The 18,590-nt window shown below is 46.8% G+C and overlaps 8 protein-coding genes across 8 annotated transcripts; 4 read left to right on the forward strand and 4 right to left on the reverse strand.

Moving 5' to 3' along the window:
* Positions 1–2,171: 2,171 nt before the first annotated feature.
* sakA (mitogen-activated protein kinase HOG1) lies at positions 2,172–3,818 on the forward strand (the record flags this gene model as incomplete). Its single annotated transcript, XM_056917123.1, has 9 exons — positions 2,172–2,227; positions 2,290–2,337; positions 2,408–2,537; positions 2,612–2,655; positions 2,727–2,826; positions 2,884–3,240; positions 3,319–3,397; positions 3,467–3,650; positions 3,713–3,818. 9 exons carry the CDS (start codon positions 2,172–2,174, stop codon positions 3,816–3,818), a joined length of 1,104 nt encoding a protein of 367 aa, XP_056785003.1.
* A 780-nt stretch (positions 3,819–4,598) lies between these two features.
* On the forward strand, positions 4,599–7,523 carry N7478_000909 (uncharacterized protein; the record flags this gene model as incomplete). The annotated part of the gene is made up of 10 exons (XM_056917124.1): positions 4,599–4,657; positions 4,759–4,863; positions 5,003–5,245; positions 5,347–5,374; positions 5,427–5,487; positions 5,538–5,617; positions 5,673–5,844; positions 5,892–5,932; positions 5,990–6,127; positions 6,195–7,523. 10 exons carry the CDS (start codon positions 4,599–4,601, stop codon positions 7,521–7,523), a joined length of 2,256 nt encoding a protein of 751 aa, XP_056785004.1.
* Positions 7,524–8,094: 571 nt separating this feature from the next.
* On the forward strand, positions 8,095–8,370 carry N7478_000910 (uncharacterized protein; the record flags this gene model as incomplete). The annotated part of the gene is made up of 1 exon (XM_056917125.1): positions 8,095–8,370. One exon carries the CDS (start codon positions 8,095–8,097, stop codon positions 8,368–8,370), a length of 276 nt encoding a protein of 91 aa, XP_056785005.1.
* A 474-nt stretch (positions 8,371–8,844) lies between these two features.
* On the forward strand, positions 8,845–9,183 carry N7478_000911 (uncharacterized protein; the record flags this gene model as incomplete). Its single annotated transcript, XM_056917126.1, has 1 exon — positions 8,845–9,183. One exon carries the CDS (start codon positions 8,845–8,847, stop codon positions 9,181–9,183), a length of 339 nt encoding a protein of 112 aa, XP_056785006.1.
* A 188-nt stretch (positions 9,184–9,371) lies between these two features.
* On the reverse strand, positions 9,372–10,336 carry N7478_000912 (uncharacterized protein; the record flags this gene model as incomplete). Its single annotated transcript, XM_056917127.1, has 2 exons — positions 9,372–10,131; positions 10,203–10,336. The coding sequence occupies 2 exons, from the start codon at positions 10,334–10,336 to the stop codon at positions 9,372–9,374; spliced, it is 894 nt and encodes a 297-aa protein (XP_056785007.1).
* Positions 10,337–10,762: 426 nt separating this feature from the next.
* On the reverse strand, positions 10,763–12,990 carry N7478_000913 (fungal specific transcription factor domain-containing protein; the record flags this gene model as incomplete). The annotated part of the gene is made up of 4 exons (XM_056917128.1): positions 10,763–10,832; positions 10,897–11,836; positions 11,895–12,613; positions 12,911–12,990. The coding sequence occupies 4 exons, from the start codon at positions 12,988–12,990 to the stop codon at positions 10,763–10,765; spliced, it is 1,809 nt and encodes a 602-aa protein (XP_056785008.1).
* Positions 12,991–13,503: 513 nt separating this feature from the next.
* On the reverse strand, positions 13,504–14,193 carry N7478_000914 (M24 family metallopeptidase; the record flags this gene model as incomplete). Its single annotated transcript, XM_056917129.1, has 1 exon — positions 13,504–14,193. One exon carries the CDS (start codon positions 14,191–14,193, stop codon positions 13,504–13,506), a length of 690 nt encoding a protein of 229 aa, XP_056785009.1.
* A 1,240-nt stretch (positions 14,194–15,433) lies between these two features.
* culA (cullin culA) lies at positions 15,434–18,075 on the reverse strand (the record flags this gene model as incomplete). The annotated part of the gene is made up of 5 exons (XM_056917130.1): positions 15,434–15,622; positions 15,679–17,743; positions 17,798–17,814; positions 17,891–17,960; positions 18,026–18,075. The coding sequence occupies 5 exons, from the start codon at positions 18,073–18,075 to the stop codon at positions 15,434–15,436; spliced, it is 2,391 nt and encodes a 796-aa protein (XP_056785010.1).
* Between the last annotated feature and the right edge of the window lie 515 nt (positions 18,076–18,590).

Raw genomic sequence — 18,590 nt, forward strand, 5'->3', positions numbered from 1 at the left:
CATGTTGTATAACCATTGAAATGGGCTCTCTGACAGCTCGTATGGAAAACCCACCGGAGCTCGGTTTAAGTGGAGAGTCGTGACGCACATGGAGGTTCAGTTATTATGAGCACGGGCACCTGCCTGTATGACTAGAGGTAATTAATACGCGGACTATTGGGCAACTCGTACCAGTTCACTGGGGCGTCGTATTAACGGTATTAACGGGGGCCTTAGGCACTTGTCACGTGTACGCCTCCCACGGTCCTGTTGTCCACAAGAGAGACAGTCATACATAAGATCAGTTCCAATAAAGGATTAAAGATCGATCGTCGCAGGTTGAATATAATGCATTATTTGTATTAATATTTTAAAGCTTCTGCAATCTTAAATCATCTATTTTCAGTGGTAAAAAACCCCCCATCTCCATCGGAAAAATACTCAATACAATCCAAGACTAAAACTAAAACCTTCAAAGTGTAAAAGTCTCAAGGTTGCGGTGTAGATGTGGTACCTACAGTAGTAAAGCTAGATCGTAAATATCTTTTGTCCGAGATCTGCCACCGTCCCAATTGTGTTTGGGTCATCTTTCTGCCCCTCTTTTTTGGGCATGAAACATCCCCGATTCCAGCCCCATAGTTAATGCATCGTTCCATACCAGTCTAATCTCGCTGTTTCACATGTGGCCTTGCCCAGTCCTTGGGTTTTTATTTGCTCGAATGTTGATTGCGATATTTCTGCTGACACCATTTCTATTTTCGAGCATAAATCTCGATATGACAGGTACTTCATGTATACGTTTACATAACTCAAGTGCGGTTTGGATCAGTTCAACAACTACATTTCTATATACTAGTATTATTTGGTACCGTTCTTCTCCAAAATAGAGATGATAAGTACCTGAATATGCCCCTAACCCTTGGATAAAGAATGCATATAAAGCGATTCGGATTTCACCTCCGAGATCCCAGATATCCTATATATAGCTAATATTGTACCCCGTACCTCAATGGATGTACCCATTGTGCTGACAGGGGGTAACCCCGACCTCAGCGCGATCTGAATGGATAAGTACATACAACCTCCAGACTAGTGGGTACATTACCGTAGTACCTGTTACAGCCAAATTTCCCAGCCTAGACCAAATTCAGATTGCAACAACGCGCAGTCCGCCGATGAATATCTCCATGTCCAACCATGATAAAATGCGGTCTGGTCCCCCCGGGCGGAGGGCCCAAGCCTTCGAGTCAGGATGCATTTGGGGCCACGAATGGCAGCCGCACGGTACATCAATCAACGTGTAAGGAGTCTGAAGTGCTGTAGTGCCCGGGCTAAGCGCGGCAAGTCCCAGGCTCTCGGTGTCCGCTCCAGTTCAAGATTCCCTGTTTTTTTTTTTTGCGAAAATAGTTCTATCAAAGGTATGATCGGCATAGAGATACGGAGGTGTACAGTTGTACAGCTCAGTATATTTAAATCGCCTCTTATGGCAAGATCATGAGAGATTTTGGTGATAGCCATCATTTAAGTTCTCCGCAGACATACTACTACGGCTTAAACTACATGGAGTAAAATGGACGGATAAACCCATGCTGGGCGATGTAATGGACCTGATCTAGCCGTGGCCGCGTGGTTGGTGGAGGCCAAAAAACCCGGATTGGAAATTGGAAACAGGGCACACAGTCCGACCAACAGAAAATACATTCTAGCCAAGCAGAAAATGATCAGTAGCCAACTGGATATGTATGGAATGCAACTTTGTTAGGGTGGGAAAGCTGAGAGGGGCGATGTTTGGAGGGGTAGTAAAAGTATGTATATACATTTAGATCATCTTGACTGTTCAGACCTATTATTTCTATTTCTATTTCTGCTTTATCTATCTTTTCCTACCCACCTATCTCCAATATATCAATCATTAGTCCAGACACTTAATCTCCCAATTTTTCCCAAAGTGGCCCCCAGCTGAGTCATCCGGTCCAGAAACCTGCGCAGACCGTGGACCATCGAGAACGTCATCGTCCTTGTTTTCTGCTGTGCTGAAAGGCCTTTCCCCACACCACTTCTCATCCAGCCCACCACTAGTGCCCCTTTCCTTCTCCGATTGTCTTTTGCTTTTTCATTGTTTTTTTGTCAACCTCATCTTCCGACCACCTTCTTTTTGAATCTTGCGGCTCGTTGTCCATCCCACCTTCAAGATGGCGGAATTTGTGCGATCCCAGATCTTCGGTACCACCTTTGAGATCACCAGTCGGTGCGCATTATCCGAATCATCTGGCCCAGACGCATTAGACCATCGAGACTAAGTTTTTCTAGGTATACGGACCTACAGCCGGTAGGCATGGGTGCCTTTGGCTTGGTCTGGTAAGATTTGCTTTGATCCGCATACCTCATTCCGATCACGCCGCTAATCCAATTATGCGCCCGCCATTAGCTCAGCGCGAGACCAATTGACTGGCCAGCCTGTGGCTGTCAAGAAGATTATGAAGCCTTTCAGTACGCCTGTCTTGTCGAAACGTACCTACCGAGAACTCAAGCTCCTCAAACATCTCCGCCACGAGAATGTTAGTCTAGACCACCCCCACTTTGGAACGCGGCGGCGCGCGTCAGGTGCTCGTATGCTCACAATCATCCGCAGATTATCAGTTTGAGCGACATCTTTATCTCTCCCCTTGAGGATATGTACGTTTCATGATTCTGCTCGACTGGCGCTTAGTCTATGGAGGATTGTCTTTTCTTACTGATGGCCACAGTTACTTTGTCACCGAGCTTTTGGGAACCGACCTCCACCGCCTCTTGACCTCTCGCCCTCTAGAAAAGCAGTTCATTCAGTACTTTCTTTACCAAATCCTCGTACGTTCCGAAATGGCTAGGAACTTTTCGCGAGCACTATCACTGACAACTTGATAGCGCGGATTGAAATATGTGCACTCCGCTGGTGTGGTCCACCGTGACCTGAAGCCTAGCAACATCCTAATTAATGAGAACTGTGATCTCAAGATCTGTGATTTCGGTTTGGCCCGAATTCAAGATCCTCAGATGACTGGTTATGTTTCTACCCGTTACTACCGAGCTCCTGAAATTATGCTCACTTGGCAAAAGTACGATGTGGAGGTTGATATCTGGAGCGCCGGCTGTATTTTCGCTGAGATGCTGGAGGGCAAGCCACTTTTCCCAGGAAAGGACCATGTCAACCAATTCTCTATTATCACCGAGCTCCTTGGTACTCCTCCAGATGATGTGATCCAAACTATCTGCAGCGAGAACGTGAGTCTTGAGACCTCCAAGAGCTGCAAGCAGCTTTTAGGCATTTTACTAGAGAGAAACCCATGCTAATTAAATTAGACATTGCGATTCGTCAAGTCCTTACCAAAGCGCGAACGCCAAAATCTTGCGAACAAGTTCCGAAACGCTGATGCAGATGGTTAGTTGCCCCTCAGTCGTCGATCCCTTTAGGCCTGAAATCCATACTAACAATGCCTTTTTTTTTCAGCTGTGGACTTGCTCGAGAAGATGCTCGTGTTTGACCCTAAGAAGCGAATCCGGGCCGGAGAAGCGCTGGCGCACGAGTACCTCGCCCCCTACCACGATCCTACGGACGAGCCTGTCGCCCAAGAAAAGTTTGATTGGTCATTTAATGATGCCGACCTGCCGGTGGATACTTGGAAAATCATGATGTAAGTCACGGCTACATCTCGTTTGGCCATTCAATTACTTATTGCGTTCGAATCTACTACAGGTACTCCGAAATCCTTGACTTCCATAACATCGAACAAGGCACCGAGGCGGGCCAGGCTTTGGTTCCCGGTGCAGCGGCGGCGGCCGGCGTGCCACCTTTCGCATAAAATCTAAACAGAGGACCTGACTTCGTATCTTGAGTCTCTTTTTACGGTTATCTATTTTTTTTCCATTGGTTCCTTATGGGCATACAGCCAGAACCATATACCTGGGGGTTTCTATGCAGATTCGGCGTGATTGATCTTTTACAATTTTCATTTTCATCCTTTTTTATCATACTATTTTGCTTTAACTCTTTTCCTGTGTGGTATTGTTTCCGGAAGCCATTGTCCATTGTCTATAGTTCGTTCGGCGTCGTCAAGAACGGGGTGGTGATTAGGCGAATCAGGATGAACTGAGTGTGTTACTGCCCACATGCACATGCAGGTGGTGCTACGTGGAAAATAGGCCGACTCTACTGCCTTTGGAGGAGTCTTTTGAAGTAAACGGTATTCAAGAACTAAAGCTAATAATTACGATGTTTTGAATCAGCCAAAAAAACAAAAAAAAAACAAATAGAGAATGAATAGATTAAACAAACTATACATACTATTGAAACGGAGTAATTATCCAACATTTGAAGGGTCCAATAACTTGAATGCGGCCAAATCCAAACTCCATTGCAGATCAGCACGCACACACCGCCGACAATCAACACGTGAGCGATAAACCGTATCGCATCGATCCTTGAATTCCCCTGTTGACGATCGCAATAGTCCATTTTTCAAGTCAAATTTTCGTCGCTCGGTTCATGGCTACGTCCAGAGTTTCCATTGGAGAGCATCTGTGACCCTTGCATTCTCCATTCCCCAATTCTGCACGTTAGCGATCCCCGCATGACCGCCCCGATGGCTGTCCCGCATAAACAAGATCCGATTGTACTGGTGATTGATTTCCACCATGCCCGGTAAGTCGAAAATGCTGTTGACCTCATTGTTTCTCTATTTTCAAACTGCTCGTACTTCGATACACCCGGCTAACATAATATTATCTTCTTTTGACTGACAGAGGACCCGAAATCGAACACTGCATCAGTGATGAGGGGACGAACCCAGCCATCGACAATGACTGGTCATTGCTACCGTTCATGGCCTTATCAGACGGCGCACATCTGTATGGAATTACCCTGAATATACTACATTAATACTACACCGCACCTTCCGTTCTTATTATGGGTCAACGCAACGCCCTCCTTGCATCGATCACCCCGCAATTTAGGGTCCGAAAACAATGCGCTGACGGCCTACTTTAGATCGACCGAGGAATTCTCATATTTTACATTGCGCCGCTCAGAAACCCCCGAGACACCGGCTACTTCTCTCTTTGGTATCGCCTGCTCGCGCCAGATCGACGCCAAACTCCTGATTAATCGACACCCGGATGTGACTCGCTCGACTGTACAGAAGGCCGTGGTGGTGGTTACACATAGCCCGCAGAGAGTTGGACAATTGCGCGAAAAGCTCTCTGTGGTAACAACAGCATGGTTTGCGCAGCGGTATGCTCTGTATTCCTATACCCAAGGACCTTGTATTCTTTTCGGGATGAGGAGGTATGGCAGAAGAGGAATATGTCGCTGATATTTGTTTGGTGCAATAGGGACTTTTCAGACATTGATATTTTAAAGGTATGGAATTTTGATGATGCGATGGTGGAATATTTGCTAAATTTCAATATAGAAATTCCGAGAGGGACTGGTTATTAGTTTACTCAATGATGGGCCGAAAGATCAAAACTTGGGTTTGTCGCATTCATTCATCTTGCTTGGGCATGTGCTAACACAGTTGAAGGACTATCTCTCCGAGAGATGATTCACGAGTTCAAATATCAAACTCTGGTGCTTTTCAAGGGATTGTTATTGCAGCCCAAGGTAGATATGATCTCTTGGTATTCCTGTATAAAGTCCGTACTGATTGATGTCGCAGATGCTATTTTTCGGAACCCGCTGTGAACGCTTATGCATGATACAATTTTCTCTTGTATCCCTAATACCAGGATTGATAAATGCTTTGCAGGACTGTGCAGACCCAGCTTTTGACAGCTATGCGCAAAACGTTGAAAAGCCTACGTCTCTTAAAACTAGTGATCGAGAATCTTGTAAGGTGACATATTTTCGACTCAAGGAACTGCGCTAACTCAGCTAGTATTGGCTTATATGGGCTTGCCACTACAGATTTTTGGAAAGGTAATTTTTCGCCTTCTCTGGACTAAACTCGAATGGGTTTTTTCTAATATCTTATAGGGCAGCATGTTTGGACCTTATACTCCTCTGCAGCAGCTGGATCTGCTGGCTGATGACGGCACGAAGTCTTATGTTGTGGGTTCTACGAACTCTCTGCTCTTGCAGCAAAAGGATCGCTATAGCGATATATTAATCAATGTGAGTAAAGACCACTTTCTGAGTGAGATGAAGTGCATAATTCTAAGTCAACATCCGTCTATTATAGCTTGACGAAGATAGTATCAACATATCGTCCCTGCCTCTTCAAAGGGCCCTAACCCTATCTGTGGCCGATAGACGCTGGATTGATGTTCTTACTCAAATCGTCAACGAAACCTGGGATGACGCCCACCCGTCACGACCGAAGACACTCGGGTTCATGGGCTCAGAAGAGTTCATTCGACTCCAATTCGAAGAATATCTACTCGCACTCCTATCTAGCATGAAGTACCACGAAGAGCTTGTTGCGTACTCATCAGGTGATTCACCCAATCGAAGCAAGACACAACTACAAACTTTCAACATTGAAGGCGACCCTGCTCTCGACTTCAACACAGAGTTCTTAACTCAGTGGCAGAAAACTTCAAATTATGCCTTATTCTCCAAACTCACCTCCGACGCTCTTCTGTTCTCAATCACTGAGCCGCGCCACCCAAGTGCTGGCGGTTTAACAATGGAGGATATCCAACGCCGTCTATCTCAGCAAGTAGCCGATCTACACTTAGACGAACGTGTCCGTGAGGGTCGAGAAGCGCTTAGCCGTCAACTTGCAACCGGTCAAAAGAAAGTCAGTGCGGCATTCAATAATTTCTGGTCGGATATCGAAACTATGCGCGAAGCTCAAAGAAAACGTAACGAGGAAAAGGCCGCTGCTCAATCTCAACGAACATCAATTGATACCTCTGCCTCCCCACCACCTGCCTCAGAGAACTCTCCAGCAGAAGGCTCAGCCGGATGGTTCGCGGCCCGCCAAAGGCCCTCCATCGACGTCACCCAAGCACAAGCCTCTGTCAGCGCTGCTGGTCAAAAAGCCGGCGCGTACTTCAGCTCATGGGGCTCTTGGGCTAGCGAAAAGCGCAAAGAATGGCAGGACAAGCGCAGCCCGTCCCCAAATCCCAATCCAAACTCAAACGCAAACTCAACACAGACAGGTACATCTGCATCATCACCTCTCCCCATCGTAACGGAGACGACTGAGTCCGATCGCGGCCGTCGTCACTCTATGCAACAACAACGCGATAGCGAAGACGGCGAGGGACTTACGCGTAGTCTCAGCCGGAGAAAGCGATGGAGTAATATTCTTCTGCGTCGTGAGAGCGGCGAATACAAGCCCGACGAAGGGTCCGATTATGCTGAAGCTCCTTTTCCCAAGTCCCCCTTGTCTCAGGGATTCCCTGCTTACGAACCTGAAGTCCCGCATCACGATTCCGAGGTGATATTCTCGCATGCGGAGAACGAAAAGCTTACTCCTGCTGATAAAGATGGGTTTACTGCTGTGCCTCTTTCGCCTGACGAAGGGTTACGAGTTGATTTGAACCCTGGGAAGAGTGGGTAGAGCTATTGGTTTGGTGGGCATTTTTGCCGGTTACGAATAAGAATATATCAAAGCTATTACAATTCAATGCATATTTAGAGGATCATTCAATGCTTTAAGTTGCCATGCAATTCTCAGTCTCTTGTGAGCCTGAGCCTCCAGGACCTCTTCCCAGGTCCCCTCAATCCCAAGTTGAATGATAAAATCAAAGAAGCGCTTTTTGCTGTAGCTGGCCTATTATCTAACTAAAGGCACCGTAATTGAAGCAATAGTACCACTGATGAGCATTTGCGGGGAATTCAAGTCTGCGGGGAATGAAGACAAGGCTTGGTCACAGCACCAAAAATTCCCCCGCTGCCTTCAAGTTGGATTCGAAATGATGCTTATATTCCACTACTAGTACTGGTCTGATGTTCCTCCAAAGCATACCCCGGAGCCCTGGGCTTTAGAAGTTACCACACGCGAAGGACCCCCTAGTGTGAATACCGGGGGATATTTATCAATGACGAGGCTCCATCGCTCACTGCCCAGGTGGATGGGTTCACGAACTTGAAACGATTGGTCCCAACTTGAAGTTGAATACTAGTATACCATGAGTCAACAACACTATGGCTGCCGATGGGAGTACGGCATGATCGCACCATTTCGTGATATGGTGCCCGGTCTATGCTATGTCCAGACACGTCAAAAGGCTAGTCCAATCATGGGATGGATTGACATCGCTGTTGAAGGCCAGAGGGGCATAAAAACTGGGCTTGTTTGCGAAGAAAATGACCGAACCCATCCGTGTCGGCGTGCACGACTTGCTGGCGTGAAAGTTCCCCCGTTGGAGCCATTTGGGCCCTCTCCCAGATGGATTGAGCTCTAGTACTCACATGCTAGTACACAGCCTGTCAATTGGACTGTCTCCTCTGAGTTTGAATGGGTTCAACTTTTTACGTTATCGGGTCATCTAGATTTGCAAGATAATATTCGAGTTTATGTCTCTATCGATTGATTGAAGGTTCCGTTCCATTTGATGGAGAGGCACTCCGTGAGGTTCGCTCTGATGTGGGAGATTTCAACTACGTTCATGTTCCAATCAAGACCAGGGAAGTCCCCGCGGGCTTTGTGGGATTTGTGGAGTCCGGCCGGCAGGTCTTCATTAAATGCACGCAGCTTCAGCACGCTCAATAAACCATGTGAACCATTTTATACCATTCTACCATATCTTGATCGTTCAGGTGTTGGATCTGTGGGAATCAAAAAGCCTATTGGTGCTGTTGAAAGTATTCCCCATCTTCAGTATCCCTTCTTCATGTTCACTCCTGAATCCGAAGCGACCTTGACCCTGTATTTTACCATGACTATGAATGTTGAGCCAGATAACCCACTGAGATATGAATTATCTATTGCCGAACTGAGTCTATCGACCGACAGAATGGTACCAGACGCGCCTAATCCGGGTGATGCGCCCCCTGGAGATCTACCTGCTGGGTGGTTTGATGAGTGCCCAACCGGTGTATGGACATGCAAGCATAACATTTCTCTAGCCAGTCAAGGTACTCATACGCTTCAGAACCGTTTGAGAAACTCGAACTGTCTCTTGGAAAAAATTGTGATAAATTCGGGTGGTGTTCGCGAGAGTTATCTAGGTCCACCCCAAATTAGGGTTCTGGGTGTACCCTTCCCTTCTAATTAGAAGATCTTCGGAGATCAACAGGCCCAATAGTCAATACAGGAATATTCATCTATGATGAAGCTAATGTAAAGGCATCGATTTAGGAGAGGAAGGGAGCTTCGCATATGACAACGGAGAATAAATAAGAAACCCCAATATTTGACCAACGCTTTCTCATTCCCAATTTCTTTTTCTTTCTCCCTTCAGAATCATAGGTATTGCATGATGAACTCATAAAGTGCTGGATTTTGATAGCCATCTCCATTGTCTAAAAAGTGGTCTTGTCCATGAGGCCGCTCATATTTTACCGTTAATCCACACCCCAGCATCGCGCCTACAACTTCATCCGATTGCTCCACGCCCACAGCCGTATCGGCATCTCCATGTAAAACATACGCTGGGGGCAGAGCATGCTGATGAATTTGACGCGAGATCCTGTACTGGCCCGCAGCGCTTTCATCACCGGCAGCAATGCCCCAGAGCTGAGCTAGACTCGCCTTCCGCAGCATATACACATACAGGTGGCTCCGAGGATCACCAGGTACCTTCCCGCTACTAGCGATAGGCGACGCATTTACGTCAAGGTATTCAGCCAACTCCTCTGTCGAAGCCGAGTACCGTCCATTTGGTGCAGGTTGTGAGTTGGTGAAAAATGTACCGAGTGGGTCTGTGATTGGATACAAGGGAACAATGACTTGTGGTTTTGGGTCGATGTAGAGACCTGCAAGGAGACTGAGAAAGCCTCCAGCAGAGCTCCCTGAAACGGCAAGTCGGGATCCATCGATGATGTTCTCGCCTAGATGAGCGGGGAGATCATTGCGGATGAACTGAATACAATCTTTGACGTCTTCAAAGACATCGCCAACGCTCACTTGGGGCGTGAGGCGGTAGTCGGCGGAGATGCAGATGAAGCCATAAGTTTGGACTCCATTTCGCATGTGAGGAGAAACTAGGTCCCGTCGTCCTTGACTAACTTGTCGTTAGCCTAGCCTTTTACCTATAATGCTTTTGTAGTCAGATGAAACTGACTATGAACTTACAGTAAACCGCCACCATGAAACCAGAGCAGAACTGGTGCATTTCCCACCTTTTTCGGCAAGTAGATATCCATGGGGATCTCGAGCGCACCTACGCGCTTGTAAATAATCGTGTGGTCTGGCGTGATTGAGGCCATGATGTCGAGTTAATCCTTGCGGTGCAAGAAATCTGATCAATTAGAAAATATTATGTTGAATGGAAAATAGAATTATTTAAATGATAAAAAGTTGTTAGAGCACGGCGTTTTATGAAATTAATATTGGATGATTGGAGGTGGAGTGACGCAGCTCGGAGGGGGCTGTCGGACTTCCTTCCCCGTCCACATTACGCCGCAAGAGGTATTCAAGATCTTCAAGTCCGCTCCCACAGTAAATCAGCATGGAATACAGATCGGAATTTTTGGAGTTAAAATCCCGCTTGGGGCTCCGACGGGGCTCCGACCGGCCTCCTGGAGTCGGCGTACTGTTCTCATAGAGTGAATTAGTACATAATCTATGATCCTAAAACCGGAGACATACTATAAGTGGAACTGGAAATCTGATGTGGAAAAAAATGATGATAATTACACTTCAAACTGACTTTGCTCTTCATATACAGTGGGCAAACTGAGTTCTGCATTTGGATCCAGCTGCCTATCAATTGTTATAGTGTCAGTCCCCGCATGATACAGAGCTCGATTCAAATAAATAGACATACCAGTCGAGTGTCATTAAATTCTCCCAATTATAAGAAACCGAATCTTCTGAGGTCTGACTCTGGGTCACTTTTTGCCGAGCTTCATTTACTATATCCTGTATGGGACCTGCACTAGGCCATGTGCTGGCTGCATTATCAATGATATCTGAGATAAGCTCCAATTGTCGTACGGCTTTATTCATGTCGCTAGACAAATTTGGGACCTGTAATTTGAGCAATATCATGCTGACCACAGTAGCGATGGTGTGCAGGCATGTCATAGGAAAAGGTCTAGAACCGTAATCCTTTCTGTGTTTTTCAAACAGAAGGAATATTGCGTTGAGTGATTGTTCGCAAATATCAAAGCTCTGTTTGAAGGCAGAAACATGATGAGACATGATTTGTCGAGGTGGACGGCACAACAATATTACAACGGTATGGTAATAGAGATGGAGGTGTAGAATATACGGCGGTACCGTGTTCTTCATCCATTGATTCCAATGTAGCTTAGGGGGAAGATCTGCCAGCCATTTGGTCAGTGCAGCAAAGACTGAATGTGTCGATGCTGCTTGGATGCTCGCGTCAATATTCTTGCGATATTCAAAAATCTCCGTGATAATGCGATTGATAATCTTGGAGAGATTTGCAAGCTGTGTAAAACAGCTGGTGAATGCAACACCGTCTTCATATTGTGTGCGCATAGTGTCTTTCATGATATACTGGTTGAGCAAGAGGTCCCAGTCGGGAGGATAGGCGATGCGAACGGAGTCGTTTACATCCGTTTCACTGAGGTGAAGGGCGGGTGGTCGTCCAAAGTACAGACTCAACTGCTTGTCTGCAATAAAACAGGCCCAGTATACTCGTCGAAGAACTTCGCATCTTACCTCCGAGTCATGAGGTGTTTTCCAGTGATTCGGATCTAGATGAAGACCCATCTCATGAATCATTCGAAATGAAAGGCCTATTTTAAACTCTAGTTAGTCGGAATGTCTTGACTATGGGAGTCGTAAGTTATGAACCTGTCAAAAGCCATCCCTGTGTATGGTTACCACATCCGACATCACGCTGCCCAAGAAGCAGAAGCGCTTGAACGGTGGTGAAACTCGGCGCATTGAGTGCTCCACCATAAAGTAGCTCAGTAGCGCGCTTATAAAGAACTTCAGATAGTTCCCGCGTAGTATTGTCTGTGCAGAACAACGCGCCCATCGAAGCAATGGCATAGAAAAGAAGGTCGGAGTAATATGGACCTTGACCGGCTTTGTAGTCGCGAAGGAAATACTCTCGATAAAGCACCATGTGATGGTAATATGCATGTTGAAAAAAGGCCGACATGGCTTGCTGACAGACTAGGCTTTGAGGCGTGAGCTGTGTATGTCCTATGGCAGGAACTGTATAACTTGTACTTGGCGCAGCACCGTTCGAGTCTTGGTAATTTGGTCTTAAATCCTCGTCTAGCTCTTCATCTACCAGAGGAGCTATGGGATAGAAGCTTGTCTCCCCAAAAATTCTGGTGATACGACCGTTGTCCATCCGCAGCTGCGAGCCCTTGTATAATCCACTGCGTGGCGAAGGCCCTGAACCGCTCGATTGAGCCGGTAGATGTTCGAGCGATGAATGCTGATAGTTCTCAAGTAGCCGATCTCGCTCTACGTGAGTAGAGCTAGCTAAACTCGTGATAAAATCCTCCAAAGAAGCGACTTGCTCTTCAAGCGCGTTCGTATAAGATCGAGATATTGGCCTATGAGCATACAATGTGCAATTGTGAGTCTCGGGATAGTGTATTTCTGAGTCACTCGAGTTCGCGATACCTCTTTTTGGTAGATGAAGGGTATGCGCACTCCACATCTGCCGTTATGCATTGCATGCATGGTCGGGAGCGATCACATTTAACCTGTCGCTAGTTCGTCAGTCATCGTTGCACGTAATTGTTAGTAGACGTCACTCCCGGGTCAAAACTTACCTTCCTTCTGCGGCATCTTTCACATCTAGAAATTTATTATTAATAATGCACGACACTCCAGCGCTTGGAGCTTACGAGATGCGGCCAGGGGCCCCGCTTGACTCGGGATTTGCCTGGGCCGACGTTGCTGGCGTGACAGGCGTTCTGCCCGTCATTTTGTTGCTATTTAACAAGCCTGGCGAATATCACAGCTCGATGAAAGAAATGAAAATTCAGATATAGGGTTTGACTACACAGCCGGGAGCAGGATTGACCTGTAGGGAGCAGTGGCAGTAGCTGACTCAATTACCCCAGGTTGTTAACGTACCCGTTGGCGAGTGGGTCATAAAGCGAACGAATCACCCTAAGTCCTACAGCCAATCGAAGCATGGTAGCGATTATGGATGGCAGACTACGGCTCTGTACACAGCTTTTATTTAGCAACTTGGCTTCTTGTACCCCTATGTTATACTGTCAACAGTGATAAAAGAAATCCATGTTTGTAATTCTATTATTTTTATCCACGAATCTTGCTCTGACTATGTGAAAACGCCCCCGTGGTTAAGAGATTATAGTAGTTGATCTCTCGCACTGGCGTTTGTATCCACGGGTCAGTTTATCAATGCAAAATAGTGGACCATATGTTGTTATCTCTCCCAGAAAGGTCTCCAATTAAGCAAACTTCGTGGTTAGCCGATCGTCAATAGCTGCTCATAGAAACCTCCAAACTTTCGGACGGGATCGCGCAGATGAACCTCTAAAATCCACTGGCGTTTGAACCCATCGGCTGCAACATAGTTCATTGAATCATCATTTCCAGTGGTGATGTACAATGTAGTCTGATCCTTGGGGATCCGCTCATGAGGGAAGTGTCCAACAATATGTCCGGCCATGTGAGCGCCAAATTGAAACCCGTTCTCTTCGGCAACGTTACAAGCGATGTCGTACAGCTGTGCTCCTGTCATATACAGATCCCGCCGGTACTTCAATTTGACAGCATTCCATACAGGTTCGAGCGTATCGCGAAGCTTCTTCTTGTGTGGGTCGTTTCCAAGGACGAATGTGCGACCAAAGTCGGCTTCCCATTCTTCGAAAACGGGGCCCAGGTCGATGACTAGGATATCATCCGCCTCGATAATTCTGTCCGGAGGGTTCTCGGCGAAGGGACTCAGAGTGTTGGGTCCACTTCGAACGACTCGTTTGTGCCAATGGGTTCGCACGCCGAATCGCTCATTGCCTAATTGGTGGATTTCTTTGCTCAGGATCTTTTCGCTCACGCCGGGGCGGATGAGACTGCGCTCGATTTCCTCAAAGAGGAGAATGGCCTTTTTCTGCGCATCTAGCAGGAAGCCAGCACGTTCGGTCTCTTTTGCTTCCATTGCTCAGGCTGTGGTTGGAATGAGTAGATTGAATCTTTAGCTCCATGGGGCTTGCCTTTTATAGTAGTAGGCGAGAGTCTTTTGCAAGGGAAATTGGCCCATTTCAATCAATCACGCAATTAAATTCCTTCCGTCAAAATGATTCTAGGATCCAAATTGACTACAAAGGTCTCTCCGAGGCTTCGGAGTAGACTCTCCGATAGATGGAAAGCGGGAACCTTGTCAGCCTCGACCTTCCGGGCCGAACTCAGCCTTGTCCGTAGATCGTCCGTCTACGTAAGCCCGACCATTATATTGTGAGTGGCTTTCCTATTTCTTGCCCATGCAGCTCAGATCTGTTATAGATATCGTATGTTCTCTTTGTTGTCATATTATCGAAACCCGCTTTGGGATCGAAAGGCACTCGTTGAGCTATATTGCATACCAGAGCTGCCTAGTGGAGTTTGCTGTGGAAACGGAGGGAATAATTCCTTTGGGAAACAACGAAGTGTCATTTGGAAGCAAACTCAGTGAGGATGAACTGTGAATTCCAGTGTTTGGATTTGGATTCTAGCTTGAAATGTGTATTTCGCTCGATGCATCTCTATTAATGTGCATTTCACCTCCCGAGGTCCCAGGTCATTTTATATACTCTCTTTTGTTCCCGAGGTCCTCCCACGCAGCCACTGGTTTTTTCTTTTTTTGATTGGTATAGGAGATGATGTTGAAGTGCAATATGCAGTGGGCATATATCCAGAACTCCTGTGTTTTCTTCTGCTTGACAGTTTGGAGTTCTGCTTTAGCCAAGGTGGCCAACGATTACCCAATTTACGCTATCTAGGTGACCAAGCTACAAATCGAAAGCAAGAAATCCATGTCAAGAACAGCTAGTGTCTTGAAGAATAATCAGGGTTATCATTGATCTGTCGTCTCAACGCTATGATGAAAATGGACCATAAAATAAAAAAAAGGACACAATGCGTCGATCTGGTGCCCGTAGCTCCCTTTGTTATTTCCGGCAGAATCAATACCCTCCCAGCCTTTTCTCGAACCAAGATGGATTGGACTTCATCATTGTGAACGAATAGATAAACCACAATGCAGAGGGAAACATGTGATCGGGATGCCAGAAAAAAAAAAGCCACGAGGTAAGCAAGAAGGGATGGTCGGGAGGGGGAGACGATGAGGAAGCAAGGGTAAATGCGATGAGGAGATTTATGTAGAGATAGGAGAGGTAGAGATGAAGGGGATTTCGGATAGATTAAGCAATGTAAGAGATTTCGTCCCCGTCTAGACGTTCGATGTAGTCCTTTTCCATGAGAGCTTCGATGTTCTTCTTGATATCGGCGATCTTGGGTGGGAAGCGCGACTTGACTTGGTGGATGACTTCTTGCACCAGCTGGACGTGCTTCATCTTCTTGCGGGATTTCATGATGCGGACAATTGCAGACTGGTATGGAGTTAGAATGGAATGGGCGATGTATAAAAGAGGACAGTCGAGCTTACCTGGAGCAACAGCTTCCGATCTTCTTCGATAGTTTTGTGGGTGTCGTCGGATTCTACCTTTTGCTCCGACTTAATCTGAATGTTGAGGTTGACCTTGATCTTCTTATTCTTGAAGTTGTAGTTGAGGGAGAAAGTAGTGCCGGTCTCAGGCTTGGCACCCTCGGGGCTCGCCACAAGTACCTTCGCCTTCAGGAAAATGGCAAGGTTAGGGTCGAGGACTTCAGGAGCAAGGCTGGTAGCCTTTTGGATGTCGGAGTATGACAGAGTGTCTGTCTCGTTGAAAAGAAGCAAGATACCCATTTGGAAAGTGGACACCTGGAATGTGAAAGGAACTTTGGTGTTCTTAATGTAATTGGCTTTGACCTCGCCCTTGCACAGCTGCCACAGCCATGTCAGCTTACGACCATTATGCTTGTCGAAGTAGAACTTCTGGAATCTTTCGGCGGTCTTCACAATCTCTGGAGGTGCAGAGAAAGCGGTGTTGGGTGGATTAAGAGGCCAGAATCCAGTTCCCAGAACCTGGAAGTGAGCATCCACCATTCTCTTGCGGTCGTCATCATCCAAAACCTTATCTTGGAGGTCCTTGTAGTTGGCATTGAGATCCTTCGAAATCTGAATATCTTGGAACATGCGCTGCAACTTATTGGTGTATTCAAATCCACATGCTTCCTTCAACTTGCTAATCATGCTCGTCTCCGCATCATCGGAGACAGAGCTGACATGCACCAAACGTTTTGCCAGCATTTTGGAGTAGAACTTTTGGAATACATCCTTGTCCTCAATGTATTTGAAAACAGTCATGATCTGGACAAGCATCTCTTCCAGCTCAGACTCCTCGGCAGCCTTGGATCCCTTCTTCAAAAGGGAATCTGTATACTTCGCCAGCAACTCAGGTGACTTGGTTGTAGCCGTTTTGCAAATACGGTTACGATTGACAAACTCTCGGCAGGCATTATCGAGAGAACGCACAAACTCGGACTCACCGTTGAATGCCTCATCCACAAGGCTTTGATACCGTGTGTGAACTTGCAACAAGGCATCAACATACAGCTTGGGCTCGAAATTTTCGCCCTCCGAAGCAACCTTCTCGATCGCAGCTAGACCCGCCTTCCTCACGTGGCTCTCGAAAGTAGATCGGAGTGGGTCCAGCCCTTCCTTGATGCGTGACAAGAGTCGGTACATGCGAGCAAGGTCTTCCTGGCGTTCGTTGTCAAGAAGGATTTGGAATTCATCGCGAAGAAGAGTGGAATGAGCAGTAACAAGGACATCCAGACAAGTCTCTGTGAGGCTCTTGGTAACATCGGAGTGTAGATAAAGACCGACGCGGGCCTTTTCTTCTTCAAGCCGAGCCTCTGCCTTCTTCATGTATTCCACCACACTATTCTCCGCCACAAACTGTCTTGACTCATTCTCAAAGTACCTTCTTGTTGCATCGATGAACGGTACCTGGAAATAGTGCCTATAGACCTCAAGTGTGGATTTTTTGCTGTCATTTTCGTCCAAGCCCAACGATACAAAAGAATCGACGATACTCTTAATCTGGGACTGTTCGATAGTTTCGCCATTTCGCTGCTTCTCAACCAAGTTTAGTACGGCCTCCATGACTTTAGTGTGGACATTTTCAAAAAAATCATCCTTCCACTTAACCAGGTGCAATGTATACACGTCGTACACGTTCTTCTTTCCCTCGTCGATCTCTCGCTTAACCCAGTGTCGGTTGAGGTAGCTGAAAAGGTGGTTGACGTATTTAGCGGCGGTCGTGTATCGACTCCATTCCCGGATGTAGAATGTCAGTAGCGCTTCTTCGGCGTGGGCAAGCGACTTTTGGTGCACTTCGAGGAGATGGCGCGAAAGATACTCCCCCAATAATTTGTAGAGTTCTTCGCCCAAAAGGTGTGCTGTTATTCCAAGAGGGGTAGTTAGCTTCTGTGGCTGTGACCTGTTTGTCTTCTGGGACAGGGAAGTTTGCAGGCGAGTGCGTTTAAGCGACGAACCTCCTCGGTGGGCTTGTAATCCTTGGTTGCTCGCGACGGCTTTCTGTGATGTGCAAAAGTTGTGGACGGCCCTAATGAATTTGTGAGTACGAGATGGGACGATTAATATATGATGCGCGACAAACGTGTAAAGAGCCATGTACTAAAGAATTAGTATCGATTGTTAGTCATTATTCCAGTAGTATAGCGAGGTCTCAGTATGTTGGATGGTTACTAACATGCTTCATGTCAACCCCCTCCTCAAGCTTGTGCATCACGCTGTTGATGCCATCTTCCAAGAACGACCAGCTAACCCATAGTTAGTATGAGATACTTGATCTGTTCCACGCTTGGGGTAGGTATCTTAGGCTCACGTTTCGTCAAGGTCATCCTTGTGAGGTGTCTGGGGCATAACAGGCGGCATGGTGTCAAGGGGGCGGAATCGAGCAAGAAAGTCAAGGAAATGTGTTAAGAGGAGCACCTAGACATCAAGGTTTAGCAGACGACTCTAAACAATAGCAAAACTCAGGGAGATCTTGTGGAGCAGCGCGTACTGGATGGTCACTTCTTGAAGACCACACTTAGCGCCACGGTTGACGAGCAGCAAGTGACGTTATTGGGAAGGACTCTTCAGCAAGATATGCGTTTTGGAGAGGGGAAAACGATGCCCAACGCCAACAGAGTGACGGTAGAGATAGAACGAAGGGTACCTCTCAGGATCCAAAGCGGGAGAGAAGGAGAAATTGAGGAGATCAGGCAGAAGATGTGGCGGGCAAGACTTGAGGCTGAGAAGGGTGATCCAGCGTGGGGACGAAGGCGGTGAAGGGGCTGGGCGCGTTTCTGCTTGCAACTACGGAGTTTAGTGCAGACGGCGATTGGACGATGATGACTACAATTCAAACAAGCAGAAGGATTACGGATATTTCCTACAAAAAGCAA

Source organism: Penicillium angulare (genome assembly GCF_028827245.1).
Source record: "Penicillium angulare strain IBT 27051 chromosome Unknown utg000001l_segment0_segment0, whole genome shotgun sequence".
Taxonomy (NCBI): Eukaryota; Fungi; Ascomycota; class Eurotiomycetes; order Eurotiales; family Aspergillaceae; genus Penicillium; species Penicillium angulare.